This window comes from Gambusia affinis, linkage group LG19 (genome assembly GCF_019740435.1).
Source record: "Gambusia affinis linkage group LG19, SWU_Gaff_1.0, whole genome shotgun sequence".
Classification (NCBI taxonomy): domain Eukaryota; kingdom Metazoa; phylum Chordata; class Actinopteri; order Cyprinodontiformes; family Poeciliidae; genus Gambusia; species Gambusia affinis.
The window spans coordinates 1,267,024-1,292,722 of record NC_057886.1 but is presented as its reverse complement, the minus strand read 5'-3'; the positions used below and the strand labels follow the sequence as shown (position 1 = coordinate 1,292,722).

Below are 25,699 nucleotides of genomic sequence, written 5' to 3'. Positions count from 1 at the left end.
GTGACCTTTGGACCAATCACAGCACTTCCAGGTCAAATGTGACTGGAGGGTGAGTCAAGAGACAATCTGTCCATCTGGGACTGAATAGAAGGAGGAGACAATAGAGAGGGAGAAACTGAAGAACAGTAAAAGGCTCCTCCTGCTACAGATCAGTAAAAAAAGAATTTGTCAAGTTTACTAGTTTTTCACAATAATATACTTTTTTACATATTGTTTGTGCACAGACAGAGACAACAGAACATGCAGAAACAGGTGAAGGCCTCCAGTAAACAGAATCTTGACATTTTGAGTTGAACTGCTTTGATTATTCATCTTAGAGAAGCATATGTTTAGTCGAGAGAAGAAAGGTCTTCAAAGAGTTGAAATTTTCAAGCCTCAATCTGCAGCTACATGTTAGTATCTAATAAGTTCCCTTTTTGAAGTTTGCAAAAAGTGAGCTAACATAACTGGTAGTATGTTAGCTTATCTTGATGTCATTTAGCCGCGGTCCGTTTCAGCGTGAAGGATAGATTTATACTATATTTTACTCACAAACTTTGCCTGTTGCATAAAAGCGTTTCCCCTCAAGGCCTGCCCTGAGTCTTTGTTGACCGGGAGTGACCATCAGATCAGTTCCCACACTTCAGCTTTGTGAGTATCTATATTGGTCACTTATGGCCAATCACTTTATACTTGACTATACTGTATTTGAATTTGCCTTATATGTAAGGACATTAACTGAAAACTCAAACTACAACTCTTCAATCAATCAGTTACAGTGATTTTTTTTTGTAATCATATATTTTTATTGACAGGAGCTTTGGGATTTTGACCTTTCAATAAGATTTTGAATTAGAAAAAAATCTCTTGGTAAATCTATACAGACTTGATGGTGATAAGCTGCAATAATATTTCAGTTAACAGTTAACTTTTTGTTGATGAGTCTTGTAAAATATGTAACAGAGAAGAGCTGCTTTGGAATTCAGTCATTATAAAATAAAGTTGAATTGAAAAAAGACAGTAGAGAATAAATCAGAAGCTAGGTTGCTATATATATATATATATATATATATATATATATATATATATATATATATATATATATATATATATAAAAATTTTTTTCACAAATTATGATAAATCAACTGTTAAAGTGGGGTTGTGGATTTAGTTCAAAGTATTAAAGTAGCAAACATAAATCAGTTTATTTTAACATGGTTAAGCTGAACTTAGAGTTCTTGTTGACCATCAACTGACGAATCTTGATGGGCCACCTGGACCAAAACTGCCTGGGCCAAAATGTTTGTCCCTGAAAGGTCTACTCAGTCCAGTCCTGCTGGTCAGCAATGGAAAAACCCTTGAAACTCAGTAATATATGACCAGGAGACAGAAGAACTGGCATATGTTGGGAGCAGCAGGGAAAGTTGACACTCGTAATGCGTCTGAGCAATGGTCCTCAACTTTCATACATTGCAATTAAAATTGATTTGTTGTCAATCAACTTAAATGTAAAACTGAGGATTTTGTCCAATAAAACTTGTGTGTGAGCTTGTGTATAGGAAGAAAAATGAATTTCACTGCCTTAGCCATGTGTAAGAGATTACAACCAATCACAGGGGTTAAACCACAAACCTGCACAGAGAGTGGGCAGGCAAATCAAGGCATGTGCACTGCAGCAGAGACACAGTGATGGATAGATGCCGAAGCTACTTTCCTGCTTGGTGTTCCGTACCAGCCAAAAGGAAATCACAGTCACACAAACACACACACACTTCTGTTTATTTACAGCCAATGTCAAGAGTCTGAGATTGATTATAAATGAACACAAGGTAATCATTACCCTAAACATGATGTGTGAATGTGTGTGTGCGCATGTGTGTGTGTGTGTACTTTGGTATTACACTAAAGAGTTCAGAGTTCTCTAACAAGTGTCTCCAATTAGTTTTTGTATGGTCCTGATATAGGCAAGTACATTTGTGAGGCAACACACACACACCCACGCACCCATACACAGCCTGGTCTGACTTGTTCTAGTCCTGAGATGGTCATGAAAGATGAAGAGGATCCACAAAGGATCTCCAAGTGGAGAATATTGCTGGGGCTGAATAGGTCAAAGCCACACCCAAAGAGAAAGGTTTTAATATGTTTGGAACTGTTCCGTCTTGGGCATCAGGTGGCATAGTTTAAGTTTGAGTTTGGTACAGATTGAGTTCATAATTACGCATCACAGCATTTTGTCTGGGACATTAAGACAGGGACAAAGCAATGAACTTCTTCCACTCGAGATTATCATTATCTCCCACATGTGAACTGAAGTCTCCCAATGGCACACCAGTGTTCCCAAACGGCACCACTTCTTTGACATGATTCAGAAACTCCACGAATGTCGAGCATTCAGAACTGATGTTCAGTGCAGACGTGGCAGTTGAGACAGCAGATAGAATGTAGTTTTGTTTTGGTTGTTTTTGGGAGGGGAGTAGGTATACATTTGTTATTCTGCAAAATCAGCGCTCCTCTCCACAGGACACTTCAAAATCTACCTAGAAGCATTGCAGCTCACACACATCCAACCCAGCTGCAACTAAATGTCAGTCAAACCCTTTCCTTAAGCAACCAAAGAGGCTCACCACCTCCCCTTTGGTTGTCTCAGACAAGCAGAACGGACAACTACTCAGAGGGCTTGATGTGTGTTTGCATGTGTGTGTGGATATGCCTTTTGAAAGCCATTGGGAAAATCACTATGAAAAACTGGCTAGAAGTGTTTGTTTGACACATTTTCATTGAAGCAGAACAAGGCACCATCACTCCCTAAATTATGCATAACATCACAGAAAAACCTCAGCATTTTTTCCTCTACATCTTACCTAAAAAGCTTCTTTCCACTTAAATTTAAATTATTGAATTAATTTCAAATTAAACATTGCAGAAGGCCAAGACGTGGTTGTGTTTTCTGTGACTATTTCATCTCTGCTGTCTAGAATAAACTCTGAGGATTTTTTTTTTTGCAGTCATATTTATATCACTTCTGATTAGATTAATTTCTAAAAGTCTTTAATTATAAATGAAGATCTATTTCACTACAGGTTTCCTCAAGCCTGCAGTGTCAGAAGTTCAACATCTTTCAATAAATCAGCAGCAGGAGTTAGTTAGGCCTGAAAAACACACAGTCACATCCATCCATTCATCCATCCATCCATCCATCCATCCATCCATCCATCCATCCATCCATCCATCCATCCATCCATCCATCCATCCATCCATCCATCCATCCATCCATCCATCCATCCAAACAAAGGTGGAATAGAACCTGCACCATTATAAGGCAACACACACGCAGAACAAGCAACCATGCTACACACCTTAGGGCAATGGTAGCCAGTTAAATGTATTATTACTGGTCTGAAGTGTGTGTCAGGAACTGATCTTGGCTTTTGGCACCATCTTGTGGGCCAAATTTGTTGACCATGAAAAACATACTCTGACAATACATGCAATGTAAATAAATTATTTTACAAAGAACAATATGTTTTCAACAAAGATGAAATAATATTAATTTCAGTAAGTCATAGGTGACACACTAAATGTTCAAATCTGATTATTTTAGGAGCAATCTACAACGTTTGAGTCAAAGGAGTGAAAGAGGAATTTAAAATGCAACCAAATGCATGTCTTAAGTAGAAGAAAAGAAGAAAAATTAAACATTTATAGGAAGACAAATAAGTTAACCAAGAACACTCTTATTGTTTTCAGCCTCGCCAGCCTCTCTGTATCCAGCTTCTTTTCTATTTATCACCAGGCTGTCTCTGCTTGTTTACCCTCACACTGGAATAAATGGCTTCTCTGCTGCTAATTGCTTCTGTATGCTTTTCTTTTGGCTGGTTTTGTGTTTTTCCAATCAGAGCGCTGAGATCCTGCATGGAACCAGTTTGTTTTTTCAAGTGCAGAGGCATCATTTATAAAGTGTGTGTGTGTGTGTGTGTGTGTGTGTGTGTGTTAGCATTTCTTCATAATCTTGTAAGGTCCATTTTTCCAACAAATACTACGTTGTGAAGACCCACTGCAGCTCAGTCATATACTAGTAATGGTTAGGTTAGGCTGTGGAAATTAATTAAAAATGAAGGGAAGTCAATGTAAAGTCCTCAAAGTACATGAAAGTTTGTGTGTGTTCAACACACACACAAACACAAGTTTCCTCGATGACTGTTTGTTAGAAGCATTATGTAAGGATAAGGTATAATTACATTTAAATTAAGCAAAGTGAAACAGAATGTCTTTAGAAAACACAAACACTGGTGCCATGTTGAGTCCAATAGACTAAGTATGAAGCTGAGGATCCCAAGAATTATATTATACATCTATTACATGACAATATGTGCTTGAGCCTTTGTTATTTGCTTTGGAACAGAAATGAACTTCAGCCAGATGTTGGCATGAGCAGCTCCTCGGTTTGCTTCGACCAAGACCTGCAATATGTTCCTTCAGTCGGTGTTTGTTTAGAAAGGAGCCACACAGTCCAGCCCTACAGAGGCCATGCTGGGAATGAAGACTGATTGGAGCCGGGGTCTGGGTGGAGCTCCCTGATGGAGCTCGGCGGGTTTAGTTTCTACAGTCAGGGTTCTAGCTGTGTGTGGTGCTGAACTCTGACTGCTGGTCTGAAAGGCTGGTGAAAATCCAGCCTTTCAGACACACGTTCTGTTGTCCCATCCTGAAACATTTTTGCCATTTCTATAAATTCTTGATTTTCCTGCTTACATTAAAAGGTTTCACTGAGTGTCTTAATGTTGTTTCTTTTCTTTTCTTTATTTGACTGTTATCAGACAACAAAGAGGGTTGTGTGAGAGAGAAGACAGGCAGCAAATGTCATCGGACTCAAACTCACGCTGAGGACTAAGCGCTCTAACCCTTCAACACTGCAGCACCCTGTACTTGAACACTTTTGAAGCTGTTAATGTAAAGTATTTTAGGCTGAGCTGTACTTTTAATAATCTCACCACAAAGCAGAACATCAAATATTAATTACAAGAAAACATAGCAGTTCTCCTTCTATCAAAAGACAAGACAATATGCTTACACTCTTTTAGAAGGTTTTCTTTCTGAATAAAGCTTCTGATTCCAGTCAAGAAATAATCCTACTGAAAATTCAGGAAAGTTAATATCAATCTTGAGGGTTCTGGAAACTTCTGGGGGTTCTGTGATGTTCTGGGAGGTTCTGGAGAGTTCTGATTTTTTGGGGGGTTCTGGAGGCTGCAGTGGTCTCCTGGTTTTGGCAGCGACTCTGGTGCCGTCACTGGACTCCTCGTGTTGTCAGGGACTTGGCACATTGAAGATGCTAATTAATTTTTACAGGCAGGATTCCAGCTGGAGCCCGCTGTACAAGAACAATATAATTACATTTCCACATGAAATTAAAGGTGAGACTTTGCAGGCAGATCGTTTGGCTGAGCAAAGAGGAGCTTAATGAAAAGCTGAAACGTCTCTGTGAGGTTACTGTATTGCTTTTGGAAAGAAGTTTATATTACAGCGGTGAAGGCAGGACAATCATTCAAAACAGAGTTTACAAAGCATTTAATCAGCCTTGACACTGTGTTTGCATTGTTAAATAGTGTCTGATGTTATCCTGGGTTGGTTTGGCAGAAAGTTCTGCCAGAACAAGGACAGCAAATTGAGAGTAAGAGGTTAGTTCAATGAAGGGGAGAAATTATTCTAAATAACAGAATCAGACGTTTCATGTTACGAAAAAGATACAAACATGTCTGAACCTGATCCTCTGCACAGTTTTAGTTTATAAAAAGCAAACAACCAAAAAACAGTATGGAACATGGCTAAGTGTAGACTTGAAGGACAACCCATGATAGATACATGAGAGAGAAAGAGAGAGTGAAAGAGAGGGAGAGAGAGAGTTGGCTCCACCCAGTCACTTCTGTTTCCTCTCTCTCCTGTGTGTGTGTAAGGTCTCTTTATCTTTTTTTATCCCTCCTACTTGTTCTGACTCAGTATTCTGCATGAACACACACTGACCGTCTCTTTCTCCTACTGCCAGCCCACAGCAGGTGACATCACAGGGAAATAAACCAATCACTAGTACACCCATCCATCACTGTCACCACACTAGCCAATCAGCTGCTGCATTAAAATCGAGCCAGCGGCCAATGGAACTGAGCCTGACTGCAGCACATATCACAGCAGGGGGCGTGATTGTGACTGTTTGATGAAACCAGAGGACTTCCTGTCCAACTGAATGAAGTGGATGATGGTTGACTGGGAGCTGCTGGGCTCCTCCCTCTGAAGCTTCTGAAAATATTGGTTTGTTTCTGTATATTTATTGCAGCATTAAAAATATTCAGGCATATAGTGCTATTTTACAGCATAATCAAGTAACTATGACTTCAGTTGTTATAAAAACGCTACATATATCAAATATGATTTCAAACTAATTTTACTTGTTTGTTATTTTAGATAGAGTTGTAGATAGAGATGGCTGTTGACAGGACAGAGGAGTTGAATCCTGAAGGCGGTGCTAATTCCACCCAGGCATTTTGAACAGCTGAATGGTTACCATGGAGATTAAGGGATTTCTCAAACATGCCTGAATCAAGGGAACACTCCAGGTTTGTTTTTGATGAGAGAACAACATGACAGGAAGAAGTGCAGCCAGATCCAGATCTGGTGACAACTGGATGATGAAGATGATGCGATGAAGATGAAAGGATGATGAAGATGATGGGAATGACGAACATTTTACCATGGAGTCAACAAAGTATTCTTCTTCAACTTTCAGCTTCATTCTCTGAAGTTTTTCATCTTCATTAGCAGCTCCTAGTGGTATAGCAGAATCACTGACAATTCTTAAACTGGCTCTTTTATGGTCATGATACACAGATCATGACTGGAAGAACAGAATCCCATATTGTGTGGCTGAGAGGAGTATTCTGTAGTGTAGCTGTACAAGTTAGACCTGCCATCTGGGAGGACTTCAGCAGAGAACAGCTGCTTCACTGCATTAGAACGATTCAAGGTTTTCCAGGCACTTCCCTTAGAGAGGAGACCCATACAGATAACAGGTATCACTGTGGACCCAAAAACTCTTGAAATGTTTGGGTTTCCCTTTTGAACCTGTTGTCTCTGAAACCTTACCTTGGAAAAAAAAGATAGATGGAAGGACGGATGGGCCGACGGACGGACGGACGGATGGATGGAAATGTATTGTAAGAGTGAAGAAAAATATGTTTAATCTAAAAATGGTGGTTGTTGTGTTTTAACATGTTCTGAGTTACTTTTTTGTCAGCAAAATAATTGAGTTTTGATGTTGATCTATGGTAAAAAGGCCTTTGCTACCAAGGAAATGTGACTATTTCAAACTATTTTAGTTACTTTAGCGGTTTGGAGGACACAGGTGTGTGTTAGCATATGATCTGTCCAAGAGAAACCAACATTAATCATGAATAATTAACTGGGGTTAAGCACATTTGTTTGGGACAACTCATTCTATTTCACAGTCCTGATTTCAGCCAGATCTTTAGAACAGAGAAATCACACAGAACCTACAGAACCTACAGAACCTGCGACTCCAGGGAGCCATAGTTAGAGCTTGGTGAAGCCTCCTGGGAGGGTAGGGGTAGACTCAGAGACTCTTCCAGGAGGTCACCAAAGAAAAACAGACAAACATTTTCAGCACTGCAGGCCTCACGGGCAATTGTTGGATCTAAATTCTTCAATAATGCCAGCCGGCTCTGTTGGGGCCAGTCTGTTGCCTGTTGCCTATGTATGTTGGGTATGTTGTTGCTAGGGGTACAAAAATCAGTTATTAGGCTTATGGGAAATTACATTTTCATATAAAGCCAGATTTGGAAAGCTTTTTTTTTCTTGAAGCTGCAGTATGCAACTTTTACAAAAATGTTTTGTTTTTACATATTTGTTCACACTGACCATGTGACAGCATAATATGAGACAGATCATCTGTGAAAGCTGAGAGCTTGATAGCAGGTCAGAGAGAAAACCGACTTTGTTCTCCCTGAGCTGCTATCACCAACTCATACCCTGGATTGTCAACAAAGCAAAACAAAACAAAGTGACTTAAACAATTCCAGTCCTTGATAGACAGTGTCTTAGAACTTTTAACTGTGTCCAAAATAAGCTGTCTGAATAATGTTAGTCAGGTTCTCCAGTGTCCTGCATATTGCACTGATTTGATCCCGGTGTGTTAGAGCAGGGACTGGTCCACAGGTCACAGCAGAGCAGCTCTAGGACTGGAGTCTTATTAAACATGTTTAAATAGTAACCTTGATCATTTTCTGATGTTTTTATTGTTTTATGTTTCATCCAGGACTTGGTTATCTTTATTAATTGAAAATACTCAAACTGAGTTTCCAGTCAGCTCTAAAATAGCCATTCTTTAAAGTTCTGAAACCTAATAATAAAATAGGAATTAAAAGAGTATATGATGCAGTGACATGGGTTTGTTGAGGCTAAGCCTGACACTGAGAATATACATATTTCATAGAAGAAAAGCACAACAGTGTAAGCTTATAAAATCTTAAGTTTAAAGGAATGTATAACTTTCTTATGTCTTTAAGGGCTGTTTGTTATTTTATCAGTGTTATTCTTTCCTATTGATGGTATGCTAACACCGTGAAGCTTAAAGTTAAAAGTTTGTCCATGATTATTTTAACTCGGATTTGACTGCTTTTTGATCTTTTTTCTTTGTCATTTTTGTACGACAAAAATTTTTGATCTATAGATCAATAGATACCTACACAAAACCTTTGCCCATGTTTCATCCCATATGTATGATTGGCACTAATGGGAGTACCGACTGTCATTTCTTCTATTTAAGGCAGTGATTGTGACCAGTAAAGCCTGATAGATTAAGGTTGCAATAGATTTGATCTTAGATCAAAGACAGGGCAGTTCTGATTCTGAACAGAATAAACTACTTTGAAACAATGTTATTTACCCTGTTATGTTTTGATCTGTACAAGGTTTTTCTTCCAGTTAACAAGGAATTAATGGTCTGATTATTTCTGCTTGTGGGATCATTTTTGGGAGGGAGACACATCCAGCCAATCAGATCGCTGCGAAGTGGAAGCATGATTATTGGCTAGAGGACCCCTGTCACGTGCTGACTGGCATTACATGACTTTAGCCAATGACATTCATGACCAAACCCCCTGATTTTAATTGGTCCTTACTGCTCATAACTATTCATTTAGTTTCTTAAGATTTGGACTTTGATTGGCTGAGAGGTGTCACATGTTCTGCTCTTGAGTTTGCTTTTTCCAGATTTCCTGAAGTTTCCCCAAACTGTCCTAAAAAAGGCCATAATAATGGGTAATAATCAAAAGAGAAAGTGAGGAGATTAAAACCAGTATAATCATGTTTATTAGCATCACCAACTGCAGATGAAAGCAGTTTTTCAGTAACATCCTGCCCAAAACAATTGTGACATTTTTCCCACTTCCAGCTATGAAAATATTTAGTATCTATGAACATCTTGACTTCTCACTGTAAAGGTAAAACAGACATTCTTTGTAACACTTTGTACACATTTTAGATTTACCTTCTTTATTTACTTCTTGACATCAAAAATCTATTTAAACACCAATAAAAAAAAAGAGACATTTCAGTTTTGCATCTTTTATTCAGTGCATCTGTTGAGTGTCGACTCCCAAACAGCCTATCAGCAGACTTTGTGTTATTAAGTGTTATAGTAGAGAATCCTTCATAAACTGTGTTTTGTGTTTTTATGAAAAGTCACTCCTGTTGAAAGAGGCGACTGGAGCAATGTTCACTACAGTCCAACCTCATCTGGGACAGTTCAGTGTTTTAGTTTTAAACACGTTCAAACAAAACAACGTTGAAGGACAATTCAGAATGTGTGTGTTGCCATTGTGTTTATTAATCCCCAGTATTTTTGTTTATCCATAGAAAGACAAATATACTGACTCTAAAATGATTTACAGCGGACATGCTTATGTGACAGTGGGTAAAACAAACTAAACAGAAACCCTCACTGCATATGTAATATTCTTTAGTTTGTAACTGAAAATTCTCATTAATATTTTGTCTTTCCTGTTTGGAACCCTTATGCTGAACTGCTGGTTCTGTTCCTGCTTGTCCCTTTATAACAAACAGCACCATTTGGCTTGCTACAAATCATGCGCATGTCTACATTACTACCATCACTTGTAAACAGAATACAATAAAGTAAAGCCTTAAATACACTTCACACAAAAAGTAACAAACTGCCATCATACAGAAAGACCAGAAGGAATGCTTTTCTGGCTCCTGATAGGTCAGCTGATGGCCTGTCCAAATAGACCTACAAAAATAGCTTAGAGACAGAAAATATTTACTTTTTTTTTTTTAACCGATCAGTCTTTTTTTTTTTTTTACTGATCAATCATTTTGTCTTTTGTTTGTCTTTTTTTCTTCCCAGGTCATTTTAGTATGGACCATTTTATCTGCTCCTTAGCTGACTGCAAAACCTAAAAAGAAGAACAGAGAGGGAGATGATTAAAATGAGACTGAGTGATGCAGTACCACAACCCCACCATAAGAGGTCAGGCAAACTGTTTGGGACTTCTGTGGTGTCGTGCCTTCATATCAGTACAAACAGGAAGAGGTATTGGATTTAGAGGACAATCATTTCTGGTATTTCTGCTTAACACTTTTCCCCATCTTCAGCTGAGCGGAGGCATTCTGAGGCAGAGACGTGACTAGAGGAGGAAGTCAGCAAGATCCAAAACACCAAACATCCAATTACACTCTGGCACGGGCTGCTGACTAAATAACTGCAAAACTCATTCTTCCATTTAACTGCAGTAAATATTTAAACAATGTTGTTCTATGCTGTTCCAGCAGGGGGCGCAAAATGTTAACACAAAAAGGCAGCAAGCAGTGAAACACAGTCAGACCTGTGTGTTCACCTGTGAGACTGCTGCACGTTGAGACAGAAGAAATGATTGAAAACGTCTTTTTTGCCTTCATTTCCAAAATAACGGATCTCAGGTGGAAAGATCAAAAGTCTTTTCAGCATTTCATTTAAAAGGTTTACTCCTCACCTCCAAGATTATTGTCCTCGAAGGAGATTTCTAATCTCTGCGTAGATTAAGAGGTAAGGAGTGTGTGAGTAGCAGACCAGTGGCCTGCCTGTTGGCTCATGGTCCAAGTCCCTTGGCTTTCATGGCCACCAGGGTCCTCAGAGTCCCCATGACCCTCTGGTTTACCATGGCCCCCAGGGTCCCCAAGACCCTCTAACTCTGGGCCACTACAGTAATTTAACAACTTCACTGTTGCTGCAGTTAGTAAAAGATGCAGAACTACAATGATATTAAACATTACTTGTTACCATGACAAAGAATAATCAATGAGATACCAAAGACTTATTTGCCTTTACATGATAACTACAAATATTTTATGATTAATTTCAATTTGACTCAGTACAGTGGCTGTCAGAAGTGTTTAACCTCGTTAAAGTATCAGGGAATGTGCTGTAAAATAATCCCCTTTACTAATTACTTCTAAACTTTCCACACCCAATCTGCCATGCTGCACACTTCAACAGAATTCAACAGAACTCTATATTCTTCTGCTTTTGGGTCATTTAGACAGAGTTGGAATATTGGTCAAAGTTCCAAATATCAGTCAGTTTTGGCCCAAGACCTTCAGCCGTCTGTTCAACAGCTTAAGATAAAAGGATCTTTTTTCCAGCAGCACAATCAATGATAAATCTCAATCAACAAAAGATTCACTGCCCAGGAGAAAAGCCAGTTTTGGACCTTGCAGAATTAAATTCAACAGAAGGTCTACAGAGTGACCTGCAGAAAGCTGTGCAGATTTCCTCAGCATCAAGTAGAACAGGAGAACCTTTACAGGGCAGAGGAGGAAATACTGTCAAGGAGACTGGATGCTGAAATGAAATCACAAAGGGCTAATATAAAGAGTATTCCCATTTTTTGTTCCTCTAACAGATTGATTTACTTTTCTACTAAACTGCACAGAAATAACACAACATTAGGTTCTGACATGGTTTATTGTGTGTATGTGTGTGTGGGTGTGTGCGTGAGTTATTAAATCACAGAGTGGCATTTTAACAAGGTGTAAGCTTTTTAGAGCCACGGTATTATATGAAACCACTTAAAAAAACCGAAGAGCGTCCAAGCCTGGAGCTCTGACTGAAACAGGACAGTGACAGGAAACACTGGGCTGGTGTAAAGACATCACACTTACGTTAGTGGTCAGTGCCAGCTTCTCTGTTAGGTGCTGTTAAAGTTAAAGCAGGAAATAGAAACTTAGAAAGCAAGTACACACACATTGTACAAATACACAGATCATCACAAGTAAAAACAAACATCATGCTAAAGTGAATTTAAACATAAGAAATCAGGAGAGAATATTAGTTTTTCTGAGAGCTGCAGTTATTAAGCAAGAACAGAAAATATTTTTCTATATCATGCATTCACAGTGAAGCCTGCTTGTGCTGTTAAAGAGTTAGCATGATGCTATGGTAATGTGTCGTCTGTTGGAGCAAGAAATGCAAAGACACAGATTGTGAGTGTAATCCATGACTGATGAATATGGTTGTGTTTCATGCTGCTGATGGCATCAAAGAAAAAGATTTTATAAGGGCAGCATTTCTCTGACTAGAGGTGAGGTTGTTAGTCTGTGTACATGTTGAAACATCAAGGAAGAGTTTAATGGTAACCTAAATATAGAACTTGTTCATAAATACAGTAAATATTATACTAGGGAGTAATTAATCTTCTTAGGGTTACAATAGGTAACTTTTAGAAAAATGTGTTTTTTGCATATTTGTTTAAACTGTCATTATGTCCTGACAGTGTAAAATGATGTTATGTTATGATAGTTTGGTGATATTCAGGTATTCAAAGATTATTGGTACATTTCTGGAATCTATTCCTAAATTGTCATCAGTGTATGATGACATAACCCTCCTCATCATTTCCTTTGAAGCTGACATGGACTGTAAGTGGGCGGGATCTTGTATTTTTCCTATAATAATTTATTTGACTAAAGACATTTAACTCGGAGGCAGAATCGTCTCAGTTTCTTTATTCTATCAGTAAACAAAGTGGACTTTCTGTCCTCAAGTCACTGATTGAAATTTCCTCAAAATAAACAGAATGACAAATCCTTCAAACCTCTGGTCTGTTTTAGAGTTTAACCAAAGACAGTTAGTGACACTCATGGGAAGGAAAGAGACTCCAGTGAGATGATATAAAAAACAAAAAGACTTTCAAATATTTAGATAAGAATTTTAAAGGAGAAACGCTTAACATGATCAAGGTGCTTTAACATAAAACAGAGCAGCAGCAACAATCCTTAATGCTAAAACATCATAACTTATTTATAGATAATTGAAGTTCTAACTGTTCTCCATACCATACCACTTATTATTTTGGTATGGACTTCAGCAAAAGTTTAATAAACATTCCTATATTTAGTAGAGATTTTCAAATAAAATGTATTTTTTTAGAATATTTGCCATTTTTGCTGCTTTCCTCTGCATAGAATAATTCTGGGAGTCAAGCTGACAAAAGCTGCTCTGTCTGTCTGTCTGTCTGTCTGTCTGTCTGTCTGTCTGTCTGTCTGTCTGTCTGTCTGTCTGTCTGTCTGTCTGTCTGTCTGTCTGTCTGTCTGTCTGTCTGTCTGTCTGTCTGTCTGTCCACTGCTTAGCAGGTGTCGCATTAAATTGTAGCTTAAACTGATCTTTCATTATGAGTGTGTGTGGAAGGTTATTAATCCTGTGTGTCTCTAAGAAGTAGTGGACCTGTTCATGATGTTACCCAAACTCTCACCTAATGGCTGCTGGGGATGGGCACAGTTACATTGACACCTACTGCATATGTGATACAATAACAACGTGAAACAATTTCAGATATTATATTCTCCTTTATATTGTCTGATCTGAGGTGGAGCTGCAGTAATGCTGCCTGACGGTCGGTGTGAGTTACCTGAGCCACACTTTGTTCACTTAGTGGGTTGTCATCAGCCTGGAAAAGAAAACATTCACATGTCAATGAAGGAAAGTGCAGAAGCAACTCTTCAGGCACACAGCGCCGACACAAATCAGCACAGGCACCATTCCATGTGCAGCTGCGTTTCCATTACAAGTGTGTGCAAATGTTTGTCTCTTCTGCTAATATTGAAAAACCACAATTTCACAATTGCAGCATTTCCATTAAATAAGAAATTAAATTAAAATAACCCCAATAAGCTTGTTCATGGGATAAGTCATTAAAGACTTTGGTAGCAGCTGATGTCAACAGTTACATGAGACATATTTAGAATGGAGCCATTGTGCTAACACTCGTCATCTATCAGCCAAATAGAGTAGAGGTCTGCACTTTATTCAGGTGTTGGAGCAACAGGCCTGCTTGGTAGTGGCTACATATGCAGCGTTTATGGGAATTGTAGTCTACGATTTTACATAGTGGTTATGGATTCAACCCGTTGGGATGACACACAGCTTTTTATGAACTGTGATGCTGAGGAGCTCTGGTGGAGCCAGCTGCACTATGTCCAAAATACAAACACCACTTCCTGTTGTCTTCTTTGTCGTTTCTCCAGTAGTAACATTTGGCTGTTGATCATATGACTTGTGTGATGTGAATAAAGTGTTTCCATTGCAGTTTGGCAAAATACGTCTATTTTGATACAACTGAAAAACCACCTTATGGCAGAGCAACAACTTTTTAAAGGAAAAATGTGAGTCTTTTCAAAATAAATGTATTTTTTGTCATTTCAATTTGCACAATTTTATGGTTAATGGAAACACAACTAGTAACAGCAGTTTCCAATACTGGAAACCAATAACATTTTAGTCTAGTTTTTAGCATGTTAATGATTTGCCTGTGGGGTAAGAAAACTCTCTCTCCCATTCAGTCAGTCAGTCCAGAAGCATCATTATTAGATGGATGGTTGACTGTGCCAGTTATTAATTAACAAAACTTAAAAACTTTGACCAAGGTCAATCAGAGGGTCACTCTGCATGCTCTCAACATGCATTCACAGAATCTTGTTATTGCTAAAGCCCTTCCATCCCCAAACTGTCTTCCTCTCACTCTCAGTCCGTCAGTCTCTCTCACCCCGGGTCTGTCTGTCTGTCTACAGCAGCTGGCTCCTGTCTGTCTGTGCCTCTAGGTTACCGGTGATGTAATCAAACAGGACGAAGCCATAGGCTGGCTCAGACATAAGCTGACACCAATCACAACAGGAGAGACAGGGAGAAGGAGAGACACAAAGGTAAACAAGATGCCACCAAAAACAATGTAGCAAACTTCAGCTAATCATAGAAAAGTTCTTTGAAACAAGCTAAACAGCTGCTGGGATTTTAGACGGTTGATGTGCTTCCTGTTCCATTTGATCACCTAATAGTGAAAAACATTGAAATTAATATGATATTAAATTACAATGACTTATAGCCTTCCTACCCTGTAGTTGACCTTCTGTAAGACCTGTTGAGAATCACTCTCCAAAATCACCCTGGCAACAGAAGATAAACAACCAATCAGGAGAGGGTTTGAGCCAAACAGAATGACTGTTCATCATTCAACAGAGTAAAGCTAATAGGAATACAGAGTTTTGAGAAACAACATCTACCTACTATTAAGACTTTCTCAAAAGCTAAAGTGACGATTGAGTGAACGTTTCCTTACCCCCCATCAATGATCTCGTCCACAACGAGGAAGACTCCCTCCATGTTGTCCAGTAAACACCTCCGCTCCACGTTCTTTCTGCAGCACAGAAGCAACTGTTAGAACTTGATGCTTGCTAGTTTGTAATGAAGACCACCAAAACAGAGACGGAGTCAACACTAAGACCACAGAAGAGACGACCAAGACATGAATACTGTTCAAGAATATTACATTTTATAAATTCTATTGTCTGAGCTATAACTATTTAGTCTAATTGTACAACTCTGGTGCCTTAAAATGGCCCCTCGGGAACAGATAAAGTTATATGAATTGAATAATCCTAACATTGCTGTTGCTGCAAAAGTCTGTTCATGTAGGTCATGCAGGCCTCGTCAGGTTTTAATGCATAGTACACATAGGACTCAGCAGTAAATACATAAAACAAATAATAAATAATAATACATGTTATTTGAAAGCACCTTTCAAGTCACTCAAGGTCACTGAACAAGTGAAAGAGGAACAATAAAAGAGCAGAAATCGATAAACTCCATTACAAATAACAACTGTTCTTCTGGGTCATTTTAGGACACTTTCTACACTCACTGCTAGCTTTTCATCTACGAAAGATTTGTTCCTGCTGACAGACATCATTTATATACTAAAACTGTCCTCATTTTCAAAAAGAATTTGAGAAAGATTTAAAAAAAAATCACCTCAGAATGTGGCTGACGGAGTCAAACAGACAGTTCAACACGGACATCAGCATCAGCTACCAACAGAAAAGGGAAATATTAAATAACATACCAGTCATTGATTTTTCACACAAAACTGTTTTCTTTTAAAAGCCCAAAGGCTAAAATGTAGCAAGAGAAAATTCCAAAACTCATCGTCTCATCTTGTGATGAGATGGTATTCTGACAGTTCTGCTCATCATGGTACTTTTTTATGCCTTTTGGTGATTTATTTGAATTGTTACCTTTCTAGAAAGAAATAATAAAACAATAAATATAATTTTTTTCAAAGAAGAAAAAAACTGCAAATATTAATGGGCAATGACTACAATTATACCCGCTCAGCAAGTTCAGAAATGTTCATACAGTTCAGTGTCCTTCTGCCAGACCTTGGCAGAGTGACGACTCGTCCAAACAGCTAAATAAATAACCTACGTTTGATTGTTTGAAACAAAGATTTTAGTTTCTACAGAAATGAAGAAATATTTTCACAATACTTAAAGCTTGAGTATCTACAGTTCTCAGATCTTCACAGAGTTCTTTGGTTTTTCCTGTAGTTCTGTGTATTGGTCCATCTAATCAGTGATCTCAAACATATCTTTTACATTTTGGTGAAGAAAAAATATCACCTCCCTTTTCTTAAGGTCTCTAACCAGGTGTTAACAAATATTTTAAAGATTAAAGATGCTGTAGATTTTATTACTTAGGGAAGATGACCTAAGATTTTGGTGAATTTCTGAATATATCTGAGCATGTAGGTAAAATATTGACACTTATACTCATTAGAAATCATTGATGTTGTATTTTGTCCAATCATTCCACCCAGGAAAAAAAAAGGATTTAAAAAACAGTTATATAGCATGTTCTTATAAAAGCTAAAATCACTGTACCTCATTTTCCTGAGCACTTCCCACCACGTAGAAAAAAAGATCTATACTGCTCTTATACACGATGGTCATCCCCTCCAGGAACGCTATCTCATCTACAAATACACAGAAAGGGATGAGTCGGCGTGATTCATGACTTATTCTTTAAATCAAAACTTTGATACAAGGAAGGAGACGTGATAGGAGAATGAAATGAAAGCAGGAGAGAAACTAGGAGAAAAGGGATGAATGGATGGGTGGAGCTACCGGAAGGAGGAGAGAGCAGGAGGTAAAGGTGAAAACGGGCCTGCAGAAAGGAGGACAGGAGGAGTTTGGAACAACGGGTGGCATGCTGGGTGGGGGACAGGGGAGCGAGTGGAGATCAGGTAACAACGCTGTGAATTCTCTAAAACCTACTGCAGAGGGAGATCCGGTTTCTCTGAACATCTACTCAACCTGCTTACACACTCCCAAAGCCAAACAGCTTCACTTCCTTAGTGCCATTCAACAGCTCAGAGTCACAAACACGACCCAGCTGGCAGGTACCAGCAAACTGCTTCAGGCTACCAGCAGCAGAACACTCGACAGCCGACACTGGAGATGTGTGTGAATCCTCTGTACAGCAGGACTGAAGGCTACGAAGGTGTGAGGTGTAAAGTTACAACAGAAGATGCAAAAATAAAGAAACATACTGTCTGCTTTGTGTGTTTTGCTGAAGACGTTGTTCTCAAAGTTCTTCTGCTCCTTCATGGTGGGGTAAAGCTCGGGGTCGTAGTACTACAACAGAGAGACACACATCACAGGATAAAACGGTGCTGGCACCAAATCAATCAGTTCTTAGCTTTTCAATAAATCTATTTTGACAATAAAATGTATTAGTGATTTACAATGAGAGATCTCCATCAAAGTTCTAACTATTCAGTATGAATCAGAGCTCAGTGGAGTCTTTTTTTATTTCACTGCAGGTGGGGAACATGGCAACCATGTTGTTGATCGATTATTGGCTGTACAGCTCTTCAACAGCAGAACTTGTTTGGGTCAAAAAGGTTTCTTCTGTTGTCTCAATTTTTCTTCTTTTTAAATCAACCACTTAAGGTTCGGATTTCTATCAAAAGTTTACAATTTTTCCCACTTCATTTTTACAATTCATTTATAATTATGATAATCAAAAGCATGTTGGTGCCGTTTTATGAAATCTCAGTTTTATAACATAATAGATGTATTTTCTATAGTAATGAAAGCGAAATTTGGGTTGAACATGAGGACTATTTAAAGTGCATTAAATAATATTGGAAACACCAAATATGAAAATGTATTAATCTAAAATTGTCAAAAATCTCATGGTGCTGCAAAATGAATTAAGCACTGGGTTACAACTTCTCATTAGAGGAACAATAACTACTCGACAGCAGTTTTTCAAACACTGACACACATTCACCCGGTCCTGATTCCATCTGCAGGTTTTGGGTTTGTTCTGCGTTCAAACTCTGATAGGTCAGAAAATCAGCTCAGTGTTCATCCACACCCCATTATCAGACACAAACAACTTTATCAATCAGCTCAAAGTGATCTTTTTTTTATCTTTTGGAGGTAGAATGGTTGTGAATGGATAAACTAACAATATTTTTTACTAAATAATGTAAAATTTAATGCAATATTTGAACCCTTACCTTGGACAGAAGTCTGTTGCCATCATTATCAAGAATAAAAACAGCTTTCACTGTATAAAGAGAGGGTTCCTGCAACGACATACAAGAAAAGGTTTGACTTAGAGGTGCTCATTTTTTCTGATGCTACATTATATTATTATATTTTTCAGTTTTTCTGATGCTACATTATATTATTATATTTTTCAGTTTTTCTGATGCTACATTATATTATTATATTATTATATTTTTCAGTTTTTCTGATGCTACATTATATTAGCTCTCTAGCTAAGTTCATTTCACACCTGGTCATGTTGTGAATTAGACCTTTCCTAACCAGGTAACGCTTGTCTTTTTCATTAGAGATGAAACTATTTTTATTTGTTAGCTGGTTCTACAACCACCAGCCTCCTCTGAGGTCTCAGGTTCTGCCTCTGTTATCCATCTGGAGGAAGTTAATACTCGGCTCTGAATGGTCTGTTATTCATCTACAGGCTAACGCTACTGACAGACATCTGTCATCTCATTTAGGCTCTTGATGCAGTCGGATCCATTCCAGCTTGAGCTTCTAACTCAGTTTTTTTTATTCGTTTCTGGTCGAGGAAAAGTAACATTCCATAATAAATCATTTAGAGGGCTGTCCTACTGAAGAGTCTTCAGGAACGGGACAAAGTTCTGTTATGCACTGACTAGCAGAGATTCACAGTCAGAGTGTATCACAGAACTTAGACCAGAAACTCAACCACAGTGTCAAAGCAGCAGAGAGAGATGACGGATCCGTTGAGCCTCAACTCCATCATATTCAGGGGCTCACATTAGAAAAGCACTAAATATGACGTACATTAGTAAAAGATGTTGAGTGAACCAAAATGAAGTTATATTTACAACTTGGAGCAGGTGGGATGTTCTGACATTGATAATAAAGCAAGAGTGAAATTATGGCAAGAAAGAGGAATTATTTCTTTCCCTAAAAGTCACAGGAAATGCTAAAAAAAGAAAAGAAAAATGCATGATTATCAAAAGAGCAGTTTTATGGCATTTACAGATGAGTGCAAGAACAAAGTCTGACCTGCAGACAGAGCAGAAAGAATCACGCAGACAGGATTTTACAAGGTGTAGACATTGTGAAAGTGCCTCTCTTCCAGTCGTACTGAACGGTGAGCAGCATTATCAGCTAAACGCCACATCACTGCACTCAGCTCAAACACTGAAGTGTTCAAATGCTGCTGTGCTTCTTACATCCAAACTGCACAGCAGAGAACAGCCACACTGGGTGACTCTCCACCCAAAGTGACTCGAGTTCAGAAGGACAGCACTTCCTCTGAAGGCCATGGTCACAGTGTTCAACTGGAATACTCATTTACAATTTCCTTTTTCTGTCTTGAATCATGAACTCGAGCATTAACTGAAGCAAGTGAGGTGTGCAGAGCATAGATGTTGTTCTGGTTTGCTGTCCAACCTGCTGGTTGAATCGTTGATGGCTTCTTGGAGTTACTCCGTTTGGCCAGACTGTCTGGAAGGTTCATCACTGCTGCATGTTTTCTCCCATTGTGAATAACGGCTCTAAAATGGTTCTCCAAAATAGAAATGACTTTGGAATACTCTCTATACTAAGAGATGTCACTGACTTGTTTCCCTACTTTTGCCTTTAGACAGGTTCTACTTCAAATGATCCATCAGTGAGGTAGTAATAGAACCTGGGGATTTGGAAATGAGCCTGGCTTTCTCAAAAATGGAGTTTAATCACAGTAAGTGAGGGTTTTCTTTGTCACAAAGGGTCAGGTTGGCTTGCACAGCTATTTTCCGTTAATGAATGAAATCATGACTGAAAACTGCTTTTTGAATTTACTCTGGTTGTTTTTATCCAAAATAAAATCAGTTTGAAGATGTTCAAGTGTGACAGAAAAGCAAAAAAAGAAGAAAATTGTGACCATGCTAACAAGCAACAACAACCCACTCTTTAATCCAAGATCCAGCAAGCAACATGCAGCACTCTGCGTGTCCTCACTCAGTCAGCTGGCTTCATCCTCAGCAGCTGAAGGAGCAGTTTCTTCTTTACGTTGAGAAGGCTGTTATCTTCCATAAAACACTGAAGCTTTTCTTTACCTTCAAAATGCTTCTGATTTGTAGCAGCAAGGAGTCAAAAGTAAATCTTTTCTGTTGCTTACATCGGCCTCCAGAGCAGATTTATTTCATAACAAGTACTCTAAAGAGATGTTTGACAAAATAGAGTGACATATGAACACTAATTTTCAACATACTGCCAACATTAATATAGTATGACTAATATGACCTGGACTTTTTCCTTTAACAATCAGGCCTGGCAATAAAATCCATTCTGCTGAAGTTTCCAACCACTTAGCCAATGTTTTAATTTCTTTTTGGTAATTAAAACATTATTTAATTTTAAAATTCTGTGTCAGTAGTCTGATGCCAGGCTGTAGTAGTGAGTTTTACGCTAAAACAAAGAGTTCAGGCTAAAGTGATGGAACCAGACCTGGGAGAGGGCAGAAGATAGATGACTTCCAGCAGCACCTGTTTGAGCTTTACTCAAATCAGTGGTGACCACAAACAAATCACAGACCAACAGCGGCACAGTAAGAAGAGCACACTGGGATATCGCAGTTGGGACATCAGTATATCAGAGACAGTGTTCTAAGGAAACACAATCTGACACTTTGTGTGGAAACAGAGTGGAATGTTGGGAGAATAACGTATAGCGCACAACAGAACCTGAAAGAACAGATGTGATTCATAAAACTAACTGATGAGCCCAAGCTCCATCACAACTGGCCCAAATGAACAAGCGTCCACACACTGGAGCAGATTCAATCCAGGGAGCTGAAATAGGGACACACCCAGCAAAAATGGGATCATTCCTTTCCACTGTCTCCACGTGCTTGTTCAGGATGAGGGACTGCCGCCAAGTCAGTGACTCGATACAGTCGCCACCGCTTTATTTGAGTCTGTGTGTGTGTGAATGCAAGAATAAGATTCATTCATTCCAGGAAATGAATACGGTGAACACGTATGCATTAATTAAAGGAACATTATTATGTGTTTTTCAGCCACATAGTGGCATTTTGTCACACAATCTAGTAAGTATGTAACCTTCTGTTATAAACAGAACATGACTTGACTTCACTATTTAACGCATTGAAACTGGGTCCCCGTCTCCTTGATGTGATGATGTGCTGAAGGCACAGTTAACACCATAAATTATTTTTGAATTTGAATTGAATTTCCAAAGCATTTTATACTGTTGGACAGTCTGGTTATTTTTGGTTATTATTACTGTAAGGAAATACATTTATGTTTTAGGTTGCAGAGTTGAGCATGTGAGATGAAAACCTTGCTAAATTCTCTCTGCTGATCATTTCCGGTGGAGACAGTGTGAGGTGGCACACCACCCGTCCTCACTAGAAAAACACGGCTGGAGGAAGTTTTCATGTTGAGATACGATTCTGAAACCTCTCTTTACTTGTACAGATCAAACTATCCCCTAAATACTGATATGCAAATTTATTTGTAGATAAGCGTAAGTGGACTACCAAAATAAAAGCTGGAATTTGCAAACGAACACGTTTCTCATGACCACTTCATCAGTGTTCCTTATAACATCACTTCATCAGTGTTCCTTCTCCTCTCGACATGTACAACAGTTCAGTTTAAGCAGGACGAGGCCTTTTAAAGGCCATGAAGATGCTACAATAGATTTACAGCAACAACGCCAGCTCACCATCATGACTTTATATAGAGATTACCCAGCTTTTATTTTGACAGTGTATTTCCGGTTATCGGCAGGTGAATTTGCAATGTATATTTCGCCCTGAGCTAAATATTAAGTTTTGAATCGAATATTTAGCTTCAACATAAATATTTAAAACTAAATATCTAGTTATATGATTAAATATTCAGTTTGAAACTGTTACATTCATTTTATTTGGTGGAATATTAATAACTTATTTTCTCTTATGACAGACTAGATAACCAAATTGTTGCTGTTAATTTTTGACTAACTCTACAAACGGTGCCACATATCTAGCAAGCACCGCAAATAAATAATTGACCAAACATAATTTTATTAAATGAACAGTACTTATGCGTATAGTTTGCAGCTCAAAGGCAAAAATGTAAATATACACAAATTTCTTTTTACAGCGTTGTCATTTCGTTGAAGAAATGTAGGTAAATCCGGATTAAAAAACAATAAAATTACATCTACAGGTTTTTTTTATTTTTTGTTTTTTTTATTTATTTGTTTTATATACTATTAGTATAGGTTTAACCCGAAGTTGTGAGAAGCCACTGGAAAGCCTGACGAGCCACATTGGGGCAGAAATCTGACTTAATGTACGTTTTCTATCATATTAAGCGGTTTGCGATTTAAGGTCTTTTTCTCTGATTAGCGTTAAATGGGAAACGTTATGTGAGGAATGAAAATTCGATTTCCTAGAATCTTTCCTGGCGTTGAACTTTTCTTACCAACTGTTCCACATAATGCAGCTCTGCACTCTGAAGGACGGAGCGTTTGGACAGTAAATGAAGACATGAGCTCCAGAAACCTGGGTGAAGCTGAAGAAATGGTGCGCGAGGCAGAACGGTGGACGTGGCACCTACCCTGGAATACACGTCACTACATTCACGCTCCACACACGCACTGAAACACGCAGAGCCGCTGGAAATACAGTTGCCAGATTAAATGCACAGCGCTGTGTGTGTGCGTGTGTCTGGAGCCACTGTTTTCTAAAAGTGCTCCGTGGAGACATCGACCCATGACTTCCACTGCCTGTCCTGTTGCGCTCAGATAAAACAAAACAGCTGTGGATCAACTAGTCCATTCTAATGGTGTTAACACCCGGAGAAGTTCTCAACCAGCAAGGGATACTATTTTTAGACCAATATAGGATTAAAAATAAATCGAACGACACTGCGGTTTTATGGAGAAAGCCCTGATTAAATCGGCCTTGGTGAATAGCGTGAGATCCCGTCAGAACTGAGGAAGAAATAAAATCTTATGGACAATATGCAACCAAGCTTCGTCCACTCCCCCGCTTGGCTTATTCAAGACTGTCTTCTGTAATGTCCACCACCGACAGCCAGCAGATTAATACAACACATGCCCGGGACACTGACTGCAGCCTGCAGTGCTGCTGTCCGTGTCCACTAACGCAGATGATTTAACAGCGAAGAAGCTCACCAGGGACGAGGAGTCCATCTCTGTCGCCGCCGCTGCGCTCACTCTGTGTTGACGTGGACTGCCCTGAGCTGTCACACGGCGCGCGCTCCCGACCTGGAGCCACGAGCACACAACCACCAGTGGAACAGAGAAAAGCTCCAGGGCCACGCCTCTTCCGCCTCTCTTCCGGCCTTTCATAATAAAAGAATCTCCTGATTCTTTTTGCTCTTGAGTTGGAAGGCCTAAATGAATATATTTTCATTCATTAGTGTATATCCGCTTTTAAAAAATATTTTTATGTTTATTCAATTATTGTATTTAAAGAATTCATTTCAGATTAATTAGAATTTCTGTATTTAATGCCAATTCTATTCTGCAGTTGTTGACACTGTTGCCTCACAGAATGGAGGTTCTGGGTTTGAATCCCAGCCTGGGGTCTTCCTGCATGGGATTTGCTTGCTCTGGATTCTTTCCAGCTACTCCGACTTCCTCTCCATAGTCCAAAAACATAATGGTAAATTTTCCCTTAGGTTGGGGTGCTGCGGTGGCGCAGGGTTAAGCACAACCCACACATAGAGCGGAATTGAACCTGTGACGATTCCCGGCCTGGTGACCTTTGTCTTCCCTCTTCTCTCATTATCCCTTTCCTGTCAATTCACTATCAAAAGATAAAGGGCATTAGAGCCAATAAAAGCTTTTTTTTGTTGTACTTTCCCTTAGGAGTGAATGTGTGCTGGACCATGACCTGTGTGGGTTCAACCCTGAACAAAAACAAAAACAAACAACAACAACAAAAACAGTTCATGCAGCTTTAATTTTCATGCAATTTTCAAGAACTATTTTCTGTCTTTGAGAAAGTGATGACAATGAATTTCATATATCAAGAGATTTTTCTAAAAACTTTCATCAGATTTGATCATGTGCATCAGAAACTCTGCTAAATAAAGCGAAATCATATTTCTCCAATCTGGTTTCTCTTACTTAACTCCCTGTTAGATCCATCCATCCATTTTGTCCCTTGGTGGGGTCAAGAGGGGTGCTGGTGTCTATCTCAAGCTAACGTTCCAGGCAAGAGGCAGGTTACACCCTGGACAGGTCACCAGTCTGTTGCCTGTTAGATCTAGAGTAGAATTTTAGATGCACACATTTCCACTTACAGATTGGAATGAGTGAGCCTCACTTTATCTAAACCCTAACAGAATTCTACCAGAATATTTATCCTTTTAAAAGAAAAAGCTAACTAAGGTAAATAAAATAACTTTACGGGTAAACACAAATAAATAGACTAATGATAAAAAAAAAACATTGAATACATCAGAAGAACATTACGATATTGAGTTGTTTCTCCCCACTTTCTCCCTGTGCTTGCTCGAAGTCGAGTTTGCGGTTTCCTATTTGTTCAGTGTTATTTGTGTTGGATTGATTCTATATTATCTGATTGAACAGAGCTAATGAGTGAAGCATAAGGTTGTGTTAGAATGAATTAGGTTGAGCTAACTGAATATGGACTGACGATAAACTGCAGTTATTGTTAACGCTTGCTGCATATTAGCGTGATAAAAACAAACAAATGAACCGAGTTGGTAGCTGATAAGCGTGTTAAAAAGCCCTTAGTTCTCCAACATGAGCTTCTTTTTATTTT

The 25,699-nt window shown here is 38.8% G+C and overlaps 1 protein-coding gene across 4 annotated transcripts; it reads right to left on the bottom strand.

Moving 5' to 3' along the window:
- Window positions 1–9,334: 9,334 nt before the first annotated feature.
- copz2 (COPI coat complex subunit zeta 2) lies at window positions 9,335–24,224 on the bottom strand. 4 transcript variants are annotated; one of them, XR_006368989.1, is made up of 11 exons: window positions 24,079–24,178; window positions 18,903–18,971; window positions 17,925–18,009; window positions 17,257–17,348; window positions 16,349–16,404; window positions 15,657–15,734; window positions 15,432–15,483; window positions 15,087–15,195; window positions 13,953–13,991; window positions 12,208–12,240; window positions 10,346–10,463 (listed from the first exon to the last, which is right to left on the bottom strand). XR_006368989.1 is itself a non-coding variant. In XM_044099050.1 (10 exons), the coding sequence occupies exons 1-10, from the start codon at window positions 24,094–24,096 to the stop codon at window positions 10,416–10,418; spliced, it is 570 nt and encodes a 189-aa protein (XP_043954985.1). In that variant the 5' UTR covers window positions 24,097–24,224; the 3' UTR covers window positions 9,335–10,415. The 4 variants fall into 4 exon arrangements, 2 of the variants coding, with proteins under 2 accessions (XP_043954985.1, XP_043954987.1); XR_006368988.1 differs by lacking the exon at window positions 12,208–12,240 and having other exon boundaries at window positions 9,335–10,463; window positions 24,079–24,177; XM_044099050.1 differs by lacking the exon at window positions 15,087–15,195 and having other exon boundaries at window positions 9,335–10,463; window positions 24,079–24,224.
- Window positions 24,225–25,699: the final 1,475 nt, after the last annotated feature.